At 51.1% G+C, this 19000-nt stretch overlaps 1 protein-coding gene across 1 annotated transcript in view; it reads right to left on the bottom strand.

The window, feature by feature from the left end:
* The window catches only part of Cdh4 (cadherin 4), a 461202-nt gene extending 442693 nt beyond the window's left edge, over positions 1–18509 (bottom strand). Inside the window, exons 1-2 of the mRNA XM_051143937.1 lie at positions 18402–18509; positions 16301–16412 (exon numbers count right to left, since the gene is read on the bottom strand). Of these exons, the coding sequence (XP_050999894.1) occupies positions 16301–16412; positions 18402–18458 (169 nt within the window). The 5' untranslated portion in view covers positions 18459–18509. The remainder of the gene's footprint in view (positions 1–16300; positions 16413–18401) is intronic.
* Between the last annotated feature and the right edge of the window lie 491 nt (positions 18510–19000).

The following is a 19000-nucleotide window of genomic DNA, read 5'->3' as shown; positions in this document are numbered from 1 at the left end:
ACAAAGACACATACACATAAATATTCCAAAAAGCTCTAGAATATCTGAATGGGAGATAAATTCAAAACAATCCCTTGCTGTATGATGTACAGGGCAGCAGTAGCTGCTCTCGGCCACCATATTGAAAAACTGAAATTTGGCAGGAGTATTGCACACCCTCCCTGGGGGCTCATCAGAGACACATGGGGACAGGCTGGCTGAGTCAAGGTGGCCAGATCCATCACAGTAAGATGCACTTTCAGGGTCTAGAACCAAAGACCCAGAGATTCTGCTAAAGCTCCCCCAGAGATACACGCATAGCCCACTATGGAAAGATGGGTACCTCCCCCTAGGGGTGCATCCCTCAACCATGAGGAGAAGACACTCGAAGCTCTGTGCACCGATTGCAAAGGATGCAAAGCTTCCAAATGGATTTTGAAGTCCTCTGTAATTTTGGCAGTATGACATTTTATGTCTTGTAAGCTATTTTTATTAGCCAGGATTGTAGAAAATTGGCGTTTACCACCCATTAACCTTTCAAGCATGTAACTCCATTCTCCCCCTCATGAAAGTGTATCTTACACTCCTGAGAGACCAATCCTTTAAGCTGTCTAGTTCTTTTAAGAAAGAAAAAAAAAAGTCATTGAAACTACCTGTCTCTCCTCGAGAAAGCGTAACTTCTAAAATTTTACCGACTTCTGATCACATATTTATACCCTTCCTCCTGCAGTGGCACTCTTGTTTATCTTAAAATATAAGACCCAGATAAGTCAAGCTTATTAATCCCTTCTTTGTTAGCTGTGGGAAGATAAGAAAAGATAAGATAAGAACTGAAAAATCTAGTTTTAAACAGTCAGGGGCCCACAGTGGGGTTAACAGTTGAGGCCCATAGTAGGGTTATCTCTATAGTAACTTGTTTCCAACTCCACAAACTCCTGAACGCATAAGCACCTAAGCGTTATCATGACAACACAATCCAGAGGTCCCAGTGCCCTGCTAACAAATAGCAAGAGTAAGCAGACATAAACAGACACTCACACCTCTCCTGCCCACGACCCCTTGAAGCCTTAAGTCACTTCACAATTTATTTATTCAGTTTTAAAAAAACACACCTTGGGCCAAAAGGTCCCCTAGCTACACCTGAGCATCAAAGGCCATTAGGAGGGAAGCCTTCAAAGAGGCACAGAATTCCTGGGATTGAGTTGCTGCTGAGCTCAGAGGGTACCTGCCCCCAAGTACAGAGCCCAGGTTCCAGAGCGGGCTTGTTGCGGGAGTCTGGGGGGCCTCCATAGACAACTGGAAAGGATGGAAGGGAAGGGCTGCCAGTCTCTGAGCATTCCCTCCCCACCCAGGGACAAGCTGAACTCTTTGGGAATGCTTTGGAAGACCTTGGGGCCTGAAGCCACCCGAGGCTGAGGCTGAGTCAAGGCAAGGGGATGACACTGAAGTGGAAGAAGAGGAGCAAGGGCGGAGTCTGCCTGTGCTTGCTTCTTAGGTGGAGCTTATGCATTTGCACCTGCAATGGTTACAGGGCCAATGTTTCCATGGGTCGTGGGCACATCCACAAACCCTGCCAAGGAAAGCAGTCTGATGCCCTCACCCATAGATGATCCACAAAGCTATGAGACATGGCTACTGTATGGCCAATAACTGGGACCAGAAGCCTAGGATGGGTCAGACGCTGAACTACAGTCTCCAGGCAGGGCGTAGCCTGGTTCTGGGACCGTGCACGGAGCAGGGCTGGAGGCTGGGCCTCACTGCAAACTTTAAGCAAGGGAGCCCATATCCACACACATCTGAGTCTTCATTCTGTCAAGAGGAGTTTATAAGGCATCTGATGCCAGGTGAGAAGAGCCGCAGCTCAACCCAGTGGCTATGGACAAGGTGCTCATTTGCCCCAGTGCCTGCCCAGAGAAGACCAGTCCAATAGGCCAGAGCTACAGAGCTCTTAGGGGTGCTGCCATGGATGAAAAATGGGCTCCTGTGATGCCCACCAAAGTGCCTGCAGGAGTTTTCATTAACCAAATAACCCATGGGTGTCCCCAACGGTGAGCCACCAACATCTCCGTGGATACCTTACTGAGGGACAGAAAGGAAGAAGACATCTTTTCCCTTCATGTCAAGCTGGCCACCAGGAAAAGGCAATGAGAGAAAGGCCTGCACACCTGGCTCTGAGCTCACCAGTGGGCACTTCCTGCCCTGCCCGCCATTCCTGGCTCTGACCTTACTAGCCAGTGGGACCTTCCTGTTCCAGCCACTGCTCCTGACTTTGTCTCCAGAGACTGGCTGGAAACATCAATTTCAGTCTAGTGGAGATTCAATCTCTCTTAGAGACTCAGTCTCCCCCTTGACCGCAAGCCTGGAGAAGTGACAGGACCAAGACAGTCTGGAGTCCAGTAACAGTTGTCACTCTCTGGGAAAGGCCCTGTGACATTCTACACTGTCGTGAGGCACCCAGCTATGGGTGCGAGCTAGCCCACTTGACCGCAGCCTCCACACCTGGGCGGAGTGTTGGGAGGAGAGAAAAGGCCTGTCTTATAAATACTTCCTCCCACATGCATGTGTCAGCAGCAGATGAAGTGTGCCTTGTCTCTGCCGAGCACTCCATCCACAGTTACAGCCCTTAGATTAACAAACTATTTAGAAGGAATCTATCTTAAGGATCTCCTGTGACCCATAGCTCTTAAGTTCCACTTGGCAGAGAAGGATAATGGACAGGGAGCACGTGTGTGTGTGTGTGTGTGTGTGTGTGTGTGTGTGTGTGTGTGTGTGTGACTACGTGCATAAGATTTAGTTTAGAGCCTTGACCTCATTGGCACTGGAGACAACTTCCTGAACAGAACACCAACAGTTCAGGCTCTAAGAGCAACGATTAATAAACGGGGCCTCATGAAACTGAAAAGCTTCTATAAGGCAAAGGACACTGCCAACAGAACAAAACGACAGCCTACAGACTAGGAAAAGATCATCACCAACCCTACATCTGACCGATGGCTAATATCCAAAACATATAAAGAACTCAAGAAAGTAAACACCAGCAAACCAAATAATCCAATAATGATAATTGTGGTATTTGGGGCACACTCAGCTACCTGGGGTCTTAGTCACTGAGACACCATGACTGTGGCAACTCTTAATTTAAAACGGCATTTAGCTGGGGGCTTTACTTATAGTTTCAGAGGGTTAATCCATTATCGTCATGAGGTGGAGCATGGCAAGCGTGGTACTAGAGAAGCCATTGAGAGCCACATCTGACCCGCAGGCTGAGGGGGCGGGGCGGAGCAAGAACTGAGCCTAGCAGTTCTGCCAGGGCCAGTGTGGGCATTTTCTTCAGTAAGACCACACCTCCTAAGTCTTCAATTCCTAGCAAACAGTTCCACTCCCTGGTGACTAAGCATTCAAATATAAGCCTATTGGGGCCATTCTTATCCAAATTATCACACCTGGGATGACATTATCTTGAGACTTTTTTTAAAATATTTTTTATTAATTTATTCACATTACATCTCAATTGTTATCCCATCCCTTGTATCCTCCCATTCTTCCCTCCCTCCCTCCCATTTTCCCCTTACTCCCCTCCCCTATGACTGTAACTGAGGGGGACCTCTTCCCCCTGTATATGCTCATAGGGTATCAAGTCTCTTCTTGGTAGCCTGCTATCCTTCCTCTGAGTGCCACCAGGCCTCCCCATCCAGGGGACGTGGTCAAATATGGGGCACCAGAGTGTGTGCGAAAGTCAGACCCCACTCTCCACTCAACTGTGGAGAATGTCCTGTCCACTGGCTAGATCTTAAATACATCTGCAGAGACCTTTTATCTACAGAGTGTCACAGGAGTTCCCAAAAGATGAACCAGCGGAGGTCTCTGTACAGAGGGGTCTAGGATGGGACTCACAAGCCCAGCTAGTTGAACCAGCACCAACCAGCCAGGCAGGTCCTAGACCAGAGTTGAATATTGCAAGCCTCTGATTTTTCTGGTTAGGAAATTGAGGCTGGGATATCTCAAAGACCCCTCCCTAATCAGGTGAGCTCTGTAGCCTATTGCGGCGTCAGTGTGGAGTGTTTCAAGGTTTCTTTTCTAATTCCAAGGCATACTGGCATAGATGGCGTGGTGGTCCGTCTTCGTTGTCAGCTTGATTAGATTTGAAACCACTTGGGAGACATGCGCGCGTGCGTGCGTGCGTGCGTGCGTGCGTGCGTGCGTGTGTGTGTGTGTGTGTGTGTGTGTGTGTTTAAGAGCATTTCCAGACCAGTTCTGGTGAGGAAGGAAGTCCAACCCTGTGTGTGGGCAGAAAACCAAAGGGCTGAGGTTCTGAGCCAAACAGAAGGGAGGAAAGGAGAATGCAAGATGGACACTGGTCTTTTCCAGTCCCTGCTTCTGGGGACTAAGCTGTCCCTGTCCTAAGCCTTCTCTTTTGACACTGAGCCAAAAAGGCAAACCTTTCAGTTGCTTTGTCTTGTGAATTTGGTTATAGTGATGAGAAAAAGCAAATCATATAGAAAACGGGGGTCAAGAAGTAGGGTCCCCTGACCATAAACCAGCCTTCCAAACAGGTATGTGGAAGGAATTTGGAAAAGTGTGGAGCTGTGGGCTAAAGAAGCCACAGAATTCTGTAAGCAGAGCCTAGTGGTCCTTTGGGATGGGAATTTGAAGAATAAAATGCTGAGAGGAAGGCAGACAAAGAGGGGCAGGCTCGTGAGGCTACAGAGAGTAAGGTTCTGGGCTAGAGGCCATTGCGGCACAGACTCTAGCTATATTTGCCCGTGTCCTCATAAGTCGAGTGACAATGGATTCAAAAGCTGTTTGGCAGAGGAAACATGGCACAGTTGCTGCTCTTGGTCAGATCAACAATGGGGGAGAGCACAAGACATGACAGGGTGGGGGGAGGGGGAAGGGGAAGCTGTACAGGCAAGGTGGATGTGGAGGAAGCAATTATAATTGTCAATGAGATTAGTGTGACCTAAAAGAAACCTTTCAGAGCTGGAGAGGTAGCTAGCTCATCAGGGAGGTGGTTGTCACATAAACCCAGGGATCTCCGTTGAGATGCTGAACACCCACACGAAAGCTGGGCGTGTCCGCATCCACCCATAATCCCAGTGCTCACGGAGGGGAAGGGACAGGTGGTTTCTGGAGCTCACTACAAGCCAGGCAAATTAGCAAGAGACTCTGTCTCAGAAAATAAGATGGAAAGCACATACCTTTAATCCCAGTACTCAGGAGGCAGGGTAGATGGATCTCCATGAGTTCAAGGCCAACTTGGTTTATATAACAACTTCCAGGGCAGTGAGACCCTGCCTCAAACATGTTTTGAAGTGTTTATTGGTAGGAAAACTATTTCACATTTTTGCTGGTCGGGATGGTGCATGCCCTTAATTATAGTACTTGGGGCATAGGCAGGTGAATCTCTGTGACGTTAAAGGCCAGTATACTCTATAAAGTGAGTTTTATGATAGCCTGAAAAAGAGTCTCGAAAAAAGGCAGATGGAAGGAAGGAAGGAAGGAAGGAAGGAAGGAAGGAAGGACGAAAGGAAAGAATAAATTAATTAAAAATAAGGTGGAGCCTAGCTGAAAAAGACTTCTACAACTATGGGCCTCCAGCACCCCCCCCACCTGTAGCCCCTCCTCCACTTTTTTCAGCCGAATACACATGTGTACAACCCACAGATAAACACACATAAACAACTGCCACACACACATAAACAAATAAATAGCACTCACTTCATATTGCAATAGTAGGAAAAGTGCCTTCAAGGCAACCTTCTATCCATCAAGGGCTCCAGCTTGTGAAAATGCGAAGCGACTTAAAAAGTACAAAGCCTGAACTTCGAGTCAGCTGAAGGGGCTCCCTGCTTGAAAGCAACTGCCTTAAGAAAGTGTTTTCCCAGAGTCAGCCAACAAGGAACACAGAGGGCACTACAGCTGTAGGACTGGAGGGAGCTGGCAGCAGAGTGCAACAGAACCATGCAGCTGGCGTTGGTTTTACAGACATGGAAAGTGGACGGGTTACAGAGTGTGGCGGCTTGCACCACTGTTCCAGAGAGCTGTGGACATCGCACAACATGTGGCAGAGCCTTAGGAAGGTGTTGGATGAATCTGTGACGGGGGAGCCTGAAGTTTCAAAGCACATGGTAGGAATGCAAGGAGCATGGGATGTCCATGAAAGCTGCGGGCCAGAGTGAGTCCAGATACCAGTAGGAAAAGGCTATGTGTGCTGAAGGTGTCGGAAACGGAGGCGTGGGCTTTCAAGTGTGCTGGTGATCATCTGGCTCCCCGGGAATACGACCTGGGGTGGCATGGTTTGGTATTTTCCCTGCTGGGTTTCACTCTTGCTTTGGCTTCACCTGTGGATGTGTCTGTAGAGGAATTTCCAGAGTGTTCAATGATGGGGACACCCTGAGTATGGACAGCTTTATCTCATGAGCTGGGGCCTCTTTAGTAAGGAGGATAAATGGGAGAAGACCAGCTGAGCACAGGCACTTCCCTCTCTCTGCTTCCTGACTGGCACCATGGGCCGAGTTCCCCACCAGGATTCACTTCCATGACAAGCTGCATTCCTTCAAGAGCCAACACGATCCCTTCTGCTATTAAGATAGACAGCGCCCGGGTGGGACTTGGTCACAGTGACAAGAAGAGTCACTACTGCAGGTGTCACACAGGACAAAGAAGAAACCCAACCCTTCGCCTAGCCGGACACCTTGAGCACACTCACAGGCTCCTGAAACAACCAGAGACCAAGGCTTACTCATGCACGGAAGGCTCAGAGATACCAGGAGCCAGTCCATACTCAGGACAAACACAGTGCCCGTGTTCCGGGCCTGGAAGGTAGCTGGCTTATGTTCAAAATGGAAGAGGCCCCCTCTTAGAGGCCAAGTACACCTCGCATGCCATGGCTCACCTGTGCCACTCTCCCAGACAGGAAGCATCTAAGCCCCACAGGGACTAGCTGACTACCAGCAAGGTACAAGCAGTCCTCAAGTGCTGCGGATATCCATCTGTCCCTAAAGGCTTACAGTAATCCTCCCTAAATCCCCTCACACTGTCAGTAAGAAAACACAGGGAATGCGAAGAAGGCCAAGTTAAAACAGTTAGAGAAGTCCTGGAGCCGTTTGGCAGCATCTGCCTTCAGACACTCCCCGGGCCAGTCTCCTCTCAGCTGGCTACAGTGATGCATCTGCCCTACTGAGTCTTAGTTATGGACACTGGGCAAAGCAGGACATTGCACCCTTGTGGATGTGCAGGGCAGGATGGACTGAGAAGAAAGGCTGGCGCTCCCCATTCACAGAGAGCTTCCTAACAGTGGTGGTTGGCTGCCTCAGTTTCCTCCACAGGCAGGCCAACATGAACTGCTGCCAGTCCTCATATGTGACAGCCAGAAAAACTTCCAGAAGTGGCTGCTGTGTCCTCACGATGGACCCCTGGTCCTCTGCACAGCGCACTGTTGAGGTAAGAGGAGCTCTTGTGATTGGTTAAGCTAAATACTTTGGAGGTGAAGATGATCCTAGATTATGCTAGTGAAACCACTGTCATCACAGATTGTCCTAAACCAGATGCGAGGCGGAGCCGACTGAAGCGTGGCCGGTACAGACAGGGTGCCCCGTTGGCTGGGGATGCAAGGCACAGTGGCCATTGTAAGCTGGAAAGTTCTTGCCTGGAGCCCTCAGAAGAAGCCAGTCTGTTACCACTGTATCTTCTTTATTCCAGCTCACTAAAGGCCATGGCCACCTCCTGACATCCAGAATCATTGGCTGCTTAAATCCTTGTCTGTGTGAATTATGTTACATTAAGAACTGTGGGATCAGTAAAGTGGGGAAACCCACAGAGCCTAAGTCTGCATTTTGTGACCTGAGTATCCCTTGGAGCCACCTGAAATCTGTGGGTACCAAAGCAGAATCACAGGAGGAGACACGGACACAAGGCACAAGACACACGAGTTGTTTCCCTCACTCTTGACCCTGATGGGGCACTGGAAGGAAATGGTCTTTGTAGGTATAACCTGGTCACAGACAATCAAACATTTGTTCTGCTTAAGTTTGTGTTGCTGGTGACGGATCCTGGCCTTTGCAGATGCCAGAAAAATGCTCTCCCAGCAAACCACATCCTCAATCCTTCATTCTTTATAAAATTTTTTTGTTTGTTCTTACATATTTATGTGCATACTGTATGTGTACATACAACATGTGAGCACAGTGTCCCTGGAGGCCAGATCTGGAGTTATAGGCATGTGTGAGCATGCCATAGTGGTTTGAATTAAGAATAGCCCCCAAAGACTATACTGTGGCTGGGCATATAACCAAGGGTCTACATCCTCCCACAGAGATGCTTGCACATCCATATTCACTGTTGCTCTGTTTACGATGTCAAGGGAGTGAGGCCAGTCTAGATGGTCACTAACAGAAGAATAGGTCACGAAAGTGTGGTGCATATGCACAATGGGATTTTATTCAGCTATGGAAAGAAATGAAACCAGGAAAAATTTCAGAAAAATACTGATGGACTTGGAAGTTGCTATGTTAAGTGGGAGTGGGGTGGGCAGTTTCCCAAAAGATGAGGCTTTGTGTTCCCCCTCATATGGGATATCAGAACAGCTATGTAAGTGCATTTGTGTGTGGGTAGAGGTCATGAGAGCAGAAGGGAGACCATGAGGAAAGAGGGTGCCTACGAAGGGCTGAGGTCACAGAACACATGTGACATGAAAGAGAAACAGGGCCTCCTGGGGGTGGAAGGAAAACGGGGAAGAGTATGAAGAGATCAACACAAATAAGTTGGCTAATGCACAAAAGCAAACACACAGAAACAGGCTACCAGGAAGATGGCACCTTGGCTGATGTGGGAACCGCCAAGGCCATACTGGAGGAGGAAGGGAGAGGGCAGCCCAGAGCCAGGGCAAACCCCTCTCAACAAAACTGCCTTTGCAACACAGGCCAGAGCCCCTCTGGGGACAAAGGAGCGAGCAGATGCACCCCGAGAAGTTTATCACCCTCTACAGACACAAGCTTCTCTAGGCTCATGGCATTTTTTATAGTGGAATTCACTCACAGGAAAAATTGCTCCTTCAAGAAGTCAGAATAATAGGCACATTCTTGGAAAAGATGAATGCCTGCCTGCTTGCTCTCACCTCGTGATGGGTTCTGGCATTTACTTAACCATACTTCCAAAGGGAAAAAGAAAGAGGGAGGGGGACACCTGTCCTCACTTTTAACCCACATCCACTTGCAAATTTGGGGGATTCACAAAACTTTCACATTCTGAAATTAAGATCATGAAGAAACGCCACACACCACACACAGCTCTTTTAGACCGTACTATGAAGCTCATTGTAATGTTTAATAAAATTTACAAACCCAGCAGAGCAGAATTGGAAAGCCACTGTTTCTGAAACAAAACCAGACTTTCAATGTCTTGGCAGCTGATAGAAAAAATCATGGGCTGGAGAGATGGCTCAGTGGTTTAGAGCATGAGCTGCTCTTCCAGAGGTCCTGAGTTCAATTCCCAGCAACCACATGGTGGCTCACATCTGTCTATAACTCCAGTCCCAGGGAATCCGACACCCTCTTCTGGCCTCCTCGGGCACCAGGCATGCACATGGTGCACAGACAAACAAGCAGGCAAAACATGTATGCACATAAAAGTAAATAAAAATTTAAATATACATATACATACACATACACGTATACATATACATGTGCCACTTGGTGGAATGGATCCTTTGTTTGGCTAGAGCAGATACCCTGGAGGAACTGCACACAGGGTCTCACAGGGACTGGGCCCGGAGGAAGCAGAGGGAGCCCCTGGCCCTTAGAGCTCTATGATGCTTCAGAGTCTAGGACAGGGGGCGCTCAACACACAGCAAGGACACAGCAGAAAGGACACATGTGGGGAGGTGAGGTCCTTCAAGAGAAGTGTCAGGCAGCTGGAATCCCATTACCTTCACATGAATCTGTGATCACCCTCCCCCCAGGTCCTAGGCCCAGGTGACATAATGTAATCTAATGGCGGTTCTCTGCATAAACCCAGCTGGGAGCAAGTATGTGCAGGCTTCCAGAGCTGGCCAGACCTGCATCTAGAACCTTCTCTGCCATATGCCCAGTGCAGGCCCAGCCTGAAAGGCAGGGGAGAGCCCTGTCCAGGACTGGTACTGCAGAAGCCTAGCCTTCCAATGCCAGCACTGTCTGTATAGGCCCAGTGGGCCAAGGAGTTAGGTCTGGAAGCAGTGAGCAATGGTTGTTGAGGGCGTCTTACTAGCAGAGTCTCTGTGATGTAGCTGTTGGGAGGAGGGACAATCAACACATCTCTTGGTCACTGTCAACTGTGCCAGCAGCTCTGAGCATGTAGGGGATCTGACCATGCACATCCATTTCTGGGCTATCTGTGCTGTCTGCTCTCATGCTGCAGGAGGATGAGCAGTAGCTAGGGACACAGGGCAAGCAGGAAGAAGAGCAACGCAGCCAATCGGCCTCACTGACCTCAGTCCCTGATCTAGTAACGGGCCTGTCTGAGGATCTAATGAGATATATGCAGAGGGAGGTACCGGAGCTAAAGCCTCATGGCCCTTCATCTTCCAGTTTGATTAAAATGTTTGTCTCAAGAACTGGAGTCTTCAGTGTGTCCCGACTCCCTGCATGGGACTGGTGTGCTAATTGTACACGCTACAAAGGATGCTATTTTCTGACATCATCATGTCACGGGGTAGAGGACAGGAGGATAGCGTGGAGGGAACTGTGGTCCATGGTGTGGGATGCAATAAAAGGCCATTCTCCTTTGATTAAGTCTTCATTGCCTTGCAGGCAGTGGGACTCCAGGGTCCATCGACCCAGGTTGCCACTTACAGCCAGGAGCAGAGGGGCTGCTGGAAGAGCCATGTGCAGTGTGTGCACCTATTTCCTTAGCTACTAGGACCCTCTCTCTATGTGAATCACACAGTTGGAGGAGAGCAGTGTTTCTCATACTTTATCTCTGGGCCCAGCTCCCCTTTGTCCTCCAGGGCCCTGCTGCCCCTTTCTTCACAGTAGCCTTGCATAAGGCACAAGTTAGAGAAAAGCCGTCAAAAAAAAAAAAAAATCAATGACTGTTGCTGAGGCTGAGATCAGAGACAGTGCAGTCACTCTAGAGAGACCCCAGAAGTGACAGCCAAGGGAAGGATGGTATCTCATGCTACCAACAATTGCTTTGGCCATAGGAGCGGCAAGCAATCCAGCTTGGTGTTTGGGGCTGTGTGCCCCCAGCCTCATCCTCCTCAACCTTGCCAAAACTGTGGTGTGTTGGTGGAGAATTGGTGTGTACAAGGAAGATGTGCAGCACGGCCTCTGCTCCTATAGGGTTTCTGGAGCCAGTTTCTCCCGAAGGCTCTGCAGAGGGGCCTGACCTGACACATTTAACGCATCTCTGTTCCTGGCTGGGAAAGAATCAGAAGGGTAGCTGCTTGTTTCACTTGTTTATCAAATATTTACCAATGTGCCCTTCATGCTCCCTGTAGCCCAGTGTGTCAGGAGGAAACCTCAATGCACAAAGGAGCAAAGGCCTGGGACTCAGGCTGGGTGAAGGAGCTGGAGACAGCCACTCAGGTAGGGGGCTTGACGGCCTGTGCCCACAATCACTGCTGCCCCTTGGGTGGGGCCTGTTCTTAGTGACTCAGTGGTGGGGTTCTCACTTTCCCTGTCTCATCTGTGCTGAGGTTCAAGGGTGACCTGTGACCAGGACAGCGCCACCATTCTTGATAGTCACAAATGCCACTCTGCCACCAGGAATCATGCCTGTGTTCCAGGCAAGAGGAAAGGGACACAGACACAGCCAGCTTACGATTTTCTTCTTTGTCAGAAAAAAAAAAAAAAATTAAAAGTCTAGCTTTCCCAGAAGCATAACCTAATTAAACGCCACTGACCAGAAAGAGGCCACATTGCCACGAGGGTGTAAAAGCCTATACACATTTTAAATGGGGCCCACAGTCAGCCAAATGAGAGAGGAGGGTCATGGTCTGGCAGCCTGTGGAGCCTGAGAGTTGCGGGCACACCATTAATGTCTTGGTTTCAGCCTCCATAGCAGTTGGTGCTCTGCCACGTGCTGATCAAGAATGCCACTTCCGGGCCATTCACTTCCAGCATGATCCAGCTCCCGAGAGAGGCTCAGCACAGGGCAGGCCCTCAGTGAACACATTCTGCCCTGCCAGAATCACTTGGGTTTAGAGTTGCATCCTATCAAACCACAGGGGCAAAGAGACACTTCTTGATGATTTATAAAAGAATGATTGGGGGCGGGGAGTGAGGGCTCAGTGGTTAAGAACACTTGCTGCTCTTGCGGAGGACCTGAGTTCAGTTCCCAGTACCCACATGATGACTCATAAAGGTCATAAAGGTCTGCTCAAGGGAATCTGATGCCCTCTTCTGGCCTCCACAGGCACTGCATGCACCTTGCACATATACATACATGCAGGCAAACACATATACATAAAATTAAAAATAAATCTTTAAAATAAAATACCAGGAAGACATTACCTCTGGAATCAGTGCTTGCTAGGCTTTACCAGTGTCTTAGACACTGATGCCATGTGCCTTCCATGATCTTGGCCCAGCTGTCCTCTCATAAGTATATGGGGCAGGGGGCAGGGGGCAGATATAGTCCTCAGCTCTTGCAAAGAGGCAATGGAGGATCAGGAGAACTTTAGGGTCATTCCTAACTACATGGTGAGTTCGAGGCAAAGCTGAGCTACATGAGAACCAGAGAGAGAGAGAGAGGAAAAAGAGAGAGAGAGAGAGAGAGAGAGAGAGAGAGAGAGAGAGAGAGAGAGAGAGAGAGAGAGAGAGAGAGAGAGAGACTAGCACTGGGGAAGTGCCACATACCAGGCCCTAAGGCTGTTTTCATGGCATCTTTCTCTCCCTCCTTCCCAAAACAGCACTCTCAGTTCTGTCCTGAGACAATCAGTTGGCTCCCTATCCAGCAAGGGGTTTAAGGCAAGCGCAACAGTGCATTCTGTGCACTGAATACCACGTGACCTGGTGGTAGCCCTTGCAGGTATTACAAGACAGAAAGTTTTCCTGAGACTGGACAGAAATGCAGAGGGGTCTTCTATTTCTTCTCTGCCCTGAACTCAGATGCAGCACGCAGAGCCACAGCAGCTGGTCTACAGTAATGTGGCAATAAACTAACAAAGTAGACGGCAGAGAGACTGGGGTAAGAATGAAGATTAGGCTTGCGATAGGCATGGATCTGGCCCGGCCCTTGACCATAACACCTCAGCACTCATTGTAGTGTGAGTGAAATTAACCCCATTTATTTAAGGGTCTTAGCCTGTTGGCCAAGTATGTCTCGGAATAGTAAATATGATAAAAACTGGGCGACACGTCAGTAAATGCTGCAATCCTCAAGGTTGACAATCGAGAGACAGTAGTTTGACAGGGACAAGTGTGTCAGGTGCACTTGAGGAAGGAGACAGGGAGGAAGTCTTTGAATGAAGTCATCAATGGCAAAGCCTTTCTTTCTAGCGTCCTAGAACTCCACACAGACTCTCCTCAGGCGACACCCAACCCTAGCCCTACTGCCACTCAGCAAGCAAGGCCCCGACTGATAGTTGCCATTCTCCGAGATGGCAGTGGGCACCCAATCCACACACAGCCTTTCCTCCCCAAGACACCCTAACCCTTCCCCCACACAGGGCTCTCCAGTGTGAGCTTAGGCAGCGTGGACCCAGACTCCACCCTTCACGTTGGCCTGCACCATCCTTGGGCAGGTTAACCCTCAATAATTTACCCAGCAGAGAAAGAGACACTGGCCTAAGCACTTGCCCAGCCCCAGCAGGGCTCGGAGCAGGCTGCTTGACAGCCCTCAGAAGCTGACCGCCATATTTAGATATTAGCATGCATCAGCGATCATGAGTAAATTATTCCACAAACAGAGCCTCGGCTGCACTGCAGGCAACATTCAGTGTTCGCCAGCAGAGGCACCAGGGAAACACAAAGCCAAGTAGACCAGGAACACTGAGGCCTAAGGAGCACCTTGCCTTCTGTACTTGGTGGCTCTGCACCTCCGAAGGGCCGCTCACTGTACGCGCACTTGTTACCCTGTTGGGGAAAACTATTTTAAGCCTAATTAGCGGGGTTCTTTTAAAAGAATGCAAATGCTTTTCATTTAGACATAAAACAAAATGCCACGACATTTCCTCCACCCATTTATCACAAACAAGTTAATTACTGTGTAACAAATCTTCTCCTGCCGGAACGTGGAGGTCTGGGGCTGCCGGTGAGCTGACTCAGGCATTGAGAGGAAGCCACAGGGCAGCCAGTAATAGCTCATGGCACGGCTCACCGTAAAACCACGACTGGGAAGCTCTGCTTGTCAAATTAAGTAAGGTTAAGCTCTCTCCCTCGGAATAACTCAATTATCAGGAGTCATTATCTATTTAGCACAGAACCTTCCAGAAGCTCCAAGCTCCACGTCTGCTCTGTCAAGACACCCTCACTGTGTTCTCAGAGTGGCAGTTTTCTGCGCACCCAGGCATTTCTGCACATCCTTATTTGAGTGTGTGCAGGCCTCAGTTCTCACCTCCATGTGTGTAGAATTATGTCTAAGATATAAAAGCATCTTTGATCCCAACATCTTGCACTGCAAGCTCAAGGCGAAGACAGCAGGGAAAGAACAGAGGGTGCGGCCCAGGAAGAAGTGATGTGGCCATGGCTATAAGCCACCGGAGGATGACCAAGAGGAGTGCAGATGCCCCGAAATGTCGTTACTGGCCACACTCTCCCCTGGTCTGGGACTGGCTGTATGACGTTTACCCAGAACACACTAGGTGAGCCCAGGCCAGAACCCTCCATGCTGCCAGGACCAGAGCATACAGTAGGGCTACAGGACCAAAGCACACAGTAGGGCTGGGCTACACACACAGTTATGATGGCTGAGAGATCCAGGAAGCATGGCAAAAAAAATATGGAAATGTCTTTTCTGTTGTAGACACCCCTTGCTGCCAAATGGTATTTTTCTCGAGTCCCTGGTTAGTGCGTATGGCAAGATCTCTGTGTGTCTCTCAGGAGCTCCCAGAGGCCTCATGTCCTATGTCAGCGTGGTGGACTCCAGAATGCAGCTAGAACAGGGATGAGCTGCACTTGACTTGGGAAGGTGGTCCACTTCATTACGTTCCACATGAAAACACACACGTGGCTCCTGGGGTGTCCTGAACACACTTTCTCACTGAGGCCCGCCGATCCTGGAGGGTTTTTTTTTTTTTTTCCTCTTTCTTTGTTTCTTTTTCTTATTTTTAATGATCATCAATGGTCAATGGTTTTGGCTTCACAACTCATAAAACAAAAAAATCAAGAAAAGCTGGATATTGTCTTAGTTCATATAATGTGTAAGAAACAAGAATATCAGAGATTCCTGCTAGAAGGAAGTATGTCAGTCTGGGATTTTATGTCAAAGTAAATTCAAGCCGCTTTTGAGTTCACACAGAGCATTGCTGCAAGGTGGACATGCCTAGAACCAGCACTCACTGTGCTGGTAAGAGCTTCCACACACCTGTACACACCAGTTCCCACCTGTACACACCAATTCCCACCTGTACACACCTGTTCATGGACAGCTGCTCTATTTCTTAGAATATAAACCTGCTGGGAGAACTCAACAGCCTTAGGGCTTCAGAGCCAATGTAGAACTTAGCCTTTTACACTTTTTTGACAGCCCACTTTCCCTGTCTCTATGAAATCAGTTCAAACTTCTGGGAAACTGGGGCCAAGAGCAAACGCTCAACTCTGAAACCCCAGAACCCAGCTTCTTATTTCTCGCTCTATGCAAACAGAAAGTTTAATTAATTTGCCTGGAAAAGGGAAACAGATAGACGTGCAACGAGCTTTCCAGCCGCTATCTAGCCCCTCACACACCGTGGTTCTGGAAGCTGTCTGACGCCCCTCCCTGTGTGTGTTTTCCTGCTGTTGGAGGGGCAGTCGTGAAAGCCACATGCCACATTTGGGAACAGAACGTCTGTGGGCTTATTTACCGAGCTCCCAACAACATCGTCTGCTTTGTCACGCATTTCAAAGTGGGGATAATTTAAGAGTCCTGCATTCCATACATAAAAACGCTCAGTACGGAGGTCTCTCTGCATGGCTGCACGGCGTTGGGTGACAGTGTTCCTCCTAAATTCCATGTTGTTGCCCAGGAAATGATTCACCTCAATCCAAAATGGCAGGCAAGCCTTTCGAATCATTCACTAATTGCAAAGAGCCTCTCAGTTGGCCCAGTGGAGGCTCATCGATTTCACAACCATCTCTTCTCAGAGAGCAAGGCTCGAAGGCCTGCCGCCCCGTCGTCACTCCACCATCCCCACAGCTGGTCCTACCTTTGAGTAGTTTCTCTCCTTCCAGGACATTCGGGGAGATCAACGCAGTGTAGTCTTCTTCCGAGAAGCCAGCCTTACAAGCCTCTCTGACTGTAAGATCCTCATGGTGGGCCTGGGGATGGAAAGGTGAGTGTGAAACCAAGTAAGTTCACGGAAATGTAATCCAACCCACCATTTGTCACGGCCACCTCAGGAGCCTCTGGCTTAGATGTGCAGATAAACCACCATCTCCACCCAGAGGTGACACTGGGATCCTCAGGTCTCTGAGAGACTTCATTCAGGTTGGATTGGCCCAGGCTGGGAGGGTCATCCCACACTGGACTGCTGTGGGGACTTCTATGAGAAACACGGGCTCAGCTGATGCCTAGATCAGGTACCAGAGGGGCTTTATTGGCAATATGGGGGGTGGGGAGGCAGACAGAGGTGCCAGGATAGGTGGATGAGCAGCAGCAGCAGCAGCAGCAGCAGCAGCAGCAGCAGCAGCAGCAGCAGGCTTTACCAGTGGTTTACCCACCCATAGGCAAAACCAGACCCCTGGGGGGGGGGGCGAGGCTCTGCTAAGAACTGTCTCTCCAGGCTGCAGAGTTCTGCCTTTAGGCTAGGTGAGAAGGAGGCAGCCTCCCTCTGCAGGCCACAGGGGTGGAGCTCCAAGAAAGGGAGCTGGCAAATTCAGTGATTCCAGGTCTGTTTCCAAGCTGAGCAAATAGAGTGACCAGTTCTGCCATTAGGCTGCAAGGGGGCAAGGCGCTCCGTGTGTGTGTGTGTGTGTGTGTGTGTGTGTGTGTGTGTGTGTGTGTGTGTGTGTGTGTGTGTGTGTGTGTGTGTGTGTAAGTTCACCCACCCAATGTCCTGGACTCTTATTCACCCAGCAGCCCCATTTAAAGCCTAGCCAGGAGAGAGGGCTTCCCCGCCTACCAGAAGGGCTTGCTCCCTGCTCCTCTGGAGTTTAGATCTGTAGGGAAGAGAAGGCAGTGGGCAGAGGGTTCCACCCAAGCTGCCAGGAACCAAGGAAGATAGCAGGTGTCCCCACCAATCCAGTCCGCCATGGAGGAGAAGCTCTAGGCGCCCTGTGCCTAGTGAGCGAGCTCAGGGAGCTACAAGCACAGCCGGCACCCCGCAGTATAGGCTTCGCCGGCCGCCAGAGCGGAACGCGCCTCCCTGCTGGCCGAGTCCTCCAGCTGCGCGAAACGGCGCCGCCCGGGTTCGGCTGGGAAGCCACCCGCAGCCCGCAGCCTGTAGCTCAGGCTTGGAACCCCATCCGAGAGGCTGGTAGAGGGCGGGCCGCGTTGGGGATCTTTCTTGGGCCAAGCTCAGAATCGGGTCCGATTCTTGGAGGCTGCAGCTTCGAAATTCACTTGCAGCCCGCGGGAGGCGAAAGTCGGCCGGGAAAGTTTCTGTCCTCCCGGGGCGTGTTCCCGGCGCACAGCAAGGGTCCGGTGGCCTCAGATCGAGCGGTCGCTAGCCCTGGTTCATCGCAGAGATTACCTCGGCGTGGCTTAGAGCAGGCCACCGGACCGATCGGCCACGAGAGGGGGTTCGGGCTACTAGCTCTCCGCCCAGGGTCGCCGCGGGAGCTGCCGCTAAGCCGCGCAGAGGCCCCGCAGCGAGCCGGAGCTCCCGGCTAGAACCCGCTAGGAGAGCGTAGAGATGGGGCGGGGATGATAGCGCGGGTGTCCAGCGGGTGTCCCTGGGCTCAGTGTCTCACTCTCCTGCCGCACCCTCTTCCCTGTCCCTCTCTAAGTAGGGAGGACCCTCCAGACACCACAGCTACAGCCTGAGCCCCTTAGTCGCCTCCGCCTCCCACCGCAAGCCGCGCTCCGCAGCACCCACGGGACCCGGGCAGGCGCCCAGCGCAGCCCACCCGACCCCAGCGCGCGGCTGGAACTCGGGATTCAGGGCTGCCGGGCAGTGGAGGCGAGTGCTAAGCTACGGAGAGCGGTCCCCAAGCGCAGATCGGGCAACGAGATGGCACCCCGGGTCCCTCCCGATCCGCCCCGAGGCTCTGGGCTCCGATAGCGGGCGGCGGGATGAGAGGACCGGGAGAGCCCAGCTAGCCCCACGGGTTGCCGGATCGTTCGTGAGCGGGAAGGCGGCAACTTACCCGGAGCGCGCCCGAGAGCCCGAGCAGCAGCAGCGGCAGCACTGAGCCCGTGGTCATCTTCCCCGCTGCGCCGCCCCGGCGCTCGCCCGGTGCCCGGCTTCCCCCGCCGCGGCAATGCTCCGCCCGCGCCCGCCCTGCTGCTCCCCGCGCTCGCCGCCGGGGCTCCAGGAGCCAGGCCAAGTGGGCCGGCGGCGCGCTCCCTCTGGCCGGTGCGTCCGCCGGCCTCGCAGCCGCCCGCGCCTCTGTTCCGCGCGCTCGGAACTGCAGGTGAAGCCGCGCTGCTGCCCTGCCGAGGCCCCGCCCCTCTGGCCGGGCCTGACGCGGGCCTTAAAGGAACCGCTTCTGTGCCCACTTTCACAGCCTGCGGGCCTGGTTGCTCGCTGGCCGGTTGGCTTCAGACTCGCAGGACATCTAGAACCCCATTTGGACAGAAGTAGCCCAGGACACTCGCTCTCTAGGAGCAAAGACTGTGTGAACCGAAGATGGTACTGCGATCCTTGTCTCCAAGTTAGATGTCCTTTATAGATTGTGGGACCCCTTCACCATCACACCTTAGGTCAACTTTCCAGAGCCCACCATGAAGAGAGGACGCTTCCCCC

Source organism: Acomys russatus, chromosome 4 (assembly GCF_903995435.1).
Source record: "Acomys russatus chromosome 4, mAcoRus1.1, whole genome shotgun sequence".
Taxonomy (NCBI): domain Eukaryota; kingdom Metazoa; phylum Chordata; class Mammalia; order Rodentia; family Muridae; genus Acomys; species Acomys russatus.
Note: the sequence above shows the minus strand (reverse complement) of the source record. Positions and strands in the feature narration are given on the sequence as shown.